The sequence below is a fragment of the Oncorhynchus mykiss genome, chromosome 23 (genome assembly GCF_013265735.2).
Source record: "Oncorhynchus mykiss isolate Arlee chromosome 23, USDA_OmykA_1.1, whole genome shotgun sequence".
NCBI lineage: Eukaryota > Metazoa > Chordata > Actinopteri > Salmoniformes > Salmonidae > Oncorhynchus > Oncorhynchus mykiss.
In genome coordinates, this window is record NC_048587.1 from 816501 (window position 1) to 822500 (window position 6000).

Sequence of the window (6000 nt, forward strand, 5' to 3'; positions counted from 1 at the left end):
TATAGAGGAATGGTCTAATACCCCTCCCAATGTGTTTCTGTATGGAGGAATGGTCTAATACCCCTCCCAATGTGTTTCTGTATAGAGGAATGGTCTAATACCCCTCCCAATGTGTTTCTGTATGGAGGAATGGTCTAATACCCCCCCAATGTGTTTCTGTATGGAGGAATGGTCTAATACCCCTCCCAATGTGTTTCTGTATGGAGGAATGGTCTAATACCCCTCCCAATGTGTTTCTGTATAGAGGAATGGTCTAATACCCCTCCCAATGTGTTTCTGTATGGAGGAATGGTCTAATACCCCTCCCAATGTGTTTCTGTATGGAGGAATGGTCTAATACCCCTCCCAATGTGTTTCTGTATGGAGGAATGGTCCAATACCCCTCCCAATGTGTTTCTGTATAGAGGAATGGTCTAATACCCCTCCCAATGTGTTTCTGTATGGAGGAATGGTCTAATACCCCTCCCAATGTGTTTCTGTATGGAGGAATGGTCTAATACCCCTCCCAGTGTGTTCGACAACATAAGCCTCAGTGCCGTCGTCCTCGTAAGGTATTGAAAACAGGGGTGACATTCATTTTGACCCCTACTTTTTACCCTAACCCTACTATTTACCCTAACCCTACTATTTACCCTAACCCCACTATTTACCCTGACCCTACTATTTACCCTAACCCTACTATTTACCCTAACCCTACTATTTACCCTAACCCTACTATTTACCCTAACCCTACTATTTACCCTGACCCTACTATTTACCCTAACCCTACTATTTACCCTAACCCTACTATTTACCCTAACCCTACTATTTACCCTAACCCTACTATTTACCCTAACCCTACTATTTACAATAACCCTACTATTTACCCTGACCCTACTATTTACCCTAACCCTACTATTTACCCTAACCCTACTATTTACCCTAACCCTACTATTTACCCTAACCCTACTATTTACCCTAACCCTACTATTTACCCTAACCCTACTATTTACCCTAACCCTACTATTTACCCTAACCCTACTATTTACCCTAACCCTACTATTTACCCTAACCCTACTATTTACCCTGACCCTACTATTTACCCTGACCCTACTATTTACCCTAACCCCACTATTTACCCTGACCCGACTATTTACCCTAACCCTACTATTTACCCTGACCCTACTATTTACCCTGACCCTACTATTTACCCTGACCCTACTATTTACCCTAACCCTACTATTTACCCTAACCCTAATATTTACCCTAACCCTACTATTTACCCTAACCCTACTATTTACCCTAACCCTACTATTTACCCTAACCCTACTATTTACCCTAACCCTACTATTTACCCTAACCCTACTATTTACCCTAACCCCACTATTTACCCTGACCCTACTATTTACCCTGACCCTACTATTTACCCTGACCCTACTATTTACCCTAACCCTAACCCTACTATTTACCCTAACCCTACTATTTACCCTAACCCTACTATTTACCCTAACCCTACTATTTACCCTAACCCTACTATTTACCCTGACCCTACTATTTACCCTGACCCTACTATTTACCCTAACCCTACTATTTACCCTAACCCTACTATTTACCCTAACCCTACTATTTACCCTAACCCTAATATTTACCCTAACCCTACTATTTACCCTAACCCTACTATTTACCCTAACCCTACTATTTACCCTAACCCTACTATTTACCCTAACCCTACTATTTACCCTAACCCTACTATTTACCCTAACCCTACTATTTACCCTAACCCTACTATTTACCCTAACCCTACTATTTACCCTAACCCTACTATTTACCCTAACCCTACTATTTACCCTGACCCTACTATTTACCCTGACCCTACTATTTACCCTAACCCTACTATTTACCCTGACCCTACTATTTACCCTAACCCTACTATTTACCCTAACCCTACTATTTACCCTAACCCTACTATTTACCCTAACCCTACTATTTACCCTAACCCTACTATTTACCCTAACCCTACTATTTACCCTAACCCTACTATTTACCCTAACCCTACTATTTACCCTAACCCTACTATTTACCCTAACCCTACTATTTACCCTAACCCTACTATTTACCCTGACCCTACTATTTACCCTGACCCTACTATTTACCCTAACCCTACTATTTACCCTAACCCTACTATTTACCCTAACCCTACTATTTACCCTAACCCTACTATTTACCCTGACCCTACTATTTACCCTGACCCTACTATTTACCCTAACCCTACTATTTACCCTAACCCTACTATTTACCCTAACCCTACTATTTACCCTAACCCTACTATTTACCCTAACCCTACTATTTTGAGAAGAAAAAGTATTACTCTTTGAGCAGTTGTATTAGAATGGAAATAATATACCTGTCTTATCTTGAGAGCCATGTCTGCCTACGGCGGCCTTTCTCAATAGCAAGGCTATGCTCACTGAGTCTGTACATAGTCAAAGCTTCCCTTCATTTTGGGTCAGTCACAGTGGTCAGGTATTCTGCCGCTGTGTACTCTCTGTTTAGGTACAAAGAGCATTCTAGTTTGCTCTGTTTTTTTGTTAATTCTTTTCAATGTGTCAAGTAGTTATCTTTTTGTTTTCTCATGATTTGGTTGGGTCTAATTGTGCTGCTGTTCTGGGGCTCTGTGGGGTCTGTTTGTGTTTGTGAACAGAGCCCCAGGACCAGCTTGCTTAGGGGACTCTTCTCCAGGTTCATCTCTCTGTAGGTGATGGCTTTGTTATGGAAGGTTTTGGGAATCGCTTCCTTTTAGGTGGTTATAGAATTTAACGGCTCTTTTCTGGATTTTGATAATTAGTGGGTATCGGCCTAATTCTGCTCTGCATGCATTATTTGGTGTTCTACGTTGTACACGGAGGATATTTTTGCAGAATTCTGCGTGCAGAGTCTCAATTTGGTGTTTGTCCCATTTTGTGAAGTCTTGGTTGGTGAGCGGACCCCAGACCTCACAACCATAAAGGGCAATGGGCTCTATGACTGATTCAAGTATTTTTAGCCAGATCCTAATTGGTATGTTGAAATTTATGTTCCTCTCTCTCTCTCTCTCTCTCCCTCTCTCCCTCTCTCTCTCTCTCTCTCTCTCTCCCCCCCCCCCCCCTCTCTCTCCCCCTCCCCCCCCCCCCTCTCTCCCCCCCCCCCCCCCCCCTCTCCCTCTCCCTCTCTCTCTCTTGCCCCCCCCCCTCTCTCTCTCTTTCTCTCTCCCCCTCTCTCTCTCTTTCTCTCTCTCCCTCTCCCTCTCCCCCCCCTCCCTCTCTCTCTCTCCCCCCCCCCCTCTCTCTCCCCCCCCCCCCCCCCCCCCCTCTCTCTCCCTCCCCAGCTGGTTCTGACAGTAGGTCTACTGGCTGTGGTGGTGTATCTCTACACCGTGGTGGCGTTCAACTTCTTCAGGAAGTTCTACAATCGAGGGGAAGAGGGAGAGACGCCGGACATGAAGTGTGATGACATGCTCACAGTGAGTAGTCAAACTGATCTACCATCAGATTATATAGACATGAAGTGTGATGACATGCTCACAGTGAGTAGTCAAACTGATCTACCATCAGATTATATAGACATGAAGTGTGATGACATGCTCACAGTGAGTAGTCAAACTGATCTACCATCAGATTATATAGACATGAAGTGTGATGACATGCTCACAGTGAGTAGTCAAACTGATCTACCATCAGATTATATAGACATGAAGTGTGATGACATGCTCACAGTGAGTAGTCAAACTGATCTACCATCAGATTATATAGACATGAAGTGTGATGACATGCTCACAGTGAGTAGTCAAACTGATCTACAATCAGATTATATAGACATGAAGTGTGATGACATGCTCACAGTGAGTAGTCAAACTGATCTACCATCAGATTATATAGACATGAAGTGTGATGACATGCTCACAGTGAGTAGTCAAACTGATCTACCATCAGATTATATAGACATGAAGTGTGATGACATGCTCACAGTGAGTAGTCAAACTGATCTACCATCAGATTATATAGACATGAAGTGTGATGACATGCTCACAGTGAGTAGTCAAACTGATCTACCATCAGATTATATAGACATGAAGTGTGATGACATGCTCACAGTGAGTAGTCAAACTGATCTACCATCAGATTATATAGACATGAAGTGTGATGACATGCTCACAGTGAGTAGTCAAACTGATCTACCATCAGATTATATAGACATGAAGTGTGATGACATGCTCACAGTGAGTAGTCAAACTGATCTACCATCAGATTATATAGACATGAAGTGTGATGACATGCTCACAGTGAGTAGTCAAACTGATCTACCATCAGATTATATAGACATGAAGTGTGATGACATGCTCACAGTGAGTAGTCAAACTGATCTACAATCAGATTATATAGACATGAAGTGTGATGACATGCTCACAGTGAGTAGTCAAACTGATCTACCATCAGATTATATAGACATGAAGTGTGATGACATGCTCACAGTGAGTAGTCAAACTGATCTACAATCAGATTATATAGACATGAAGTGTGATGACATGCTCACAGTGAGTAGTCAAACTGATCTACCATCAGATTATATAGACATGAAGTGTGATGACATGCTCACAGTGAGTAGTCAAACTGATCTACCATCAGATTATATAGACATGAAGTGTGATGACATGCTCACAGTGAGTAGTCAAACTGATCTACCATCAGATTATATAGACATGAAGTGTGATGACATGCTCACAGTGAGTAGTCAAACTGATCTACCATCAGATTATATAGACATGAAGTGTGATGACATGCTCACAGTGAGTAGTCAAACTGATCTACCATCAGATTATATAGACATGAAGTGTGATGACATGCTCACAGTGAGTAGTCAAACTGATCTACCATCAGATTATATAGACATGAAGTGTGATGACATGCTCACAGTGAGTAGTCAAACTGATCTACCATCAGATTATATAGACATGGAGAACATGCTCACAGTGAGTAGTCAAACCTGAGTCTGTATTCACAAAGAGTGCTGATCTACAATCAGTTTGGCTTCTAGATCACACTCAATCAGAGTATATAGACAAGGACGACCTGATCCTAGATCAGTTTGTCTTCTAGAGCCCACTGAATCAGACTACATAGACAAGGACGACCTGATCCTAGATTAGCACTGACTTCATTGTAAACAACACAATGCAATCTCTGAATGTGTTAGTCACTGTAAGTGTGATTGACCTCACTCATACAGCTACAGCTGTCCCCCCCCCTATTTCAGCGGTTCTGTATCCCACTACTTCATCCTCCTTCGTGTCGACCTGAATGCCGTGCAGACGCGGGCAGAGCTGTGATGAATGCAGTTCGTTAGGCTAAAGGCTAATGAAACACTAGTTGCTGGGATGCTGCTGCTAATTGGCTAGTATTCCCTGACACGGTGAGCCAGAGAAAGGTGGTGTCAGAACGAGGTCGGCTGATTGGCTGGGCCAGGTCTAATTAGCCCCAGATGTAATGGATACTGAATAAAGTTCTGGGTTGTGGGACCCTATCCCCTATATAGTGCCCTACTTTAGAGTCCTATGGGCCTAAAGTAGTGCACTAGAGTGGTAATCGGTTGCCATTTGGGACTCGGGGCTGAGCGATGCCTTAATGACCTATTCTATTGTGGTCGTATTGGCAGCAGCACAGCCATCAGAGCCCATCAGAATGAAACATTCACGTGTTGTAAAGCCCAAATTGTTTGCAAAGTCAACTTACAGACAGCTCTGACACACACACTTAGCCACCAGGGGTCTTTTCACAGTCCCCAAATCCAGAACAAATTCAAGAAAGCGTACAACAGTATTATCTAGAGCCATCATTGCATGGAACTTCCCTTCTATCTCATATTGCTGAAGTAAACAGCAAACCTGGTTCCACACAACAGGAAAAGACACACCTCTCAGTCACAACGCCTCTCTCCTATTGGACAGTTTGTGTGTGTTGATATGTAGGTTACACCTCTCAGCCACGA

At 43.0% G+C, this 6000-nt stretch overlaps 1 protein-coding gene across 1 annotated transcript in view; it reads left to right on the top strand.

Annotated features, from left to right (window-relative positions):
- LOC110516746 (ryanodine receptor 2) overlaps window positions 1-6000 on the top strand; it is a 563076-nt gene that overhangs the window by 538891 nt on the left and 18185 nt on the right. Inside the window, exon 104 of the mRNA XM_036960048.1 lies at window positions 3344-3478. Coding sequence (XP_036815943.1) covers window positions 3344-3478 — 135 coding nt within the window. The remainder of the gene's footprint in view (window positions 1-3343; window positions 3479-6000) is intronic.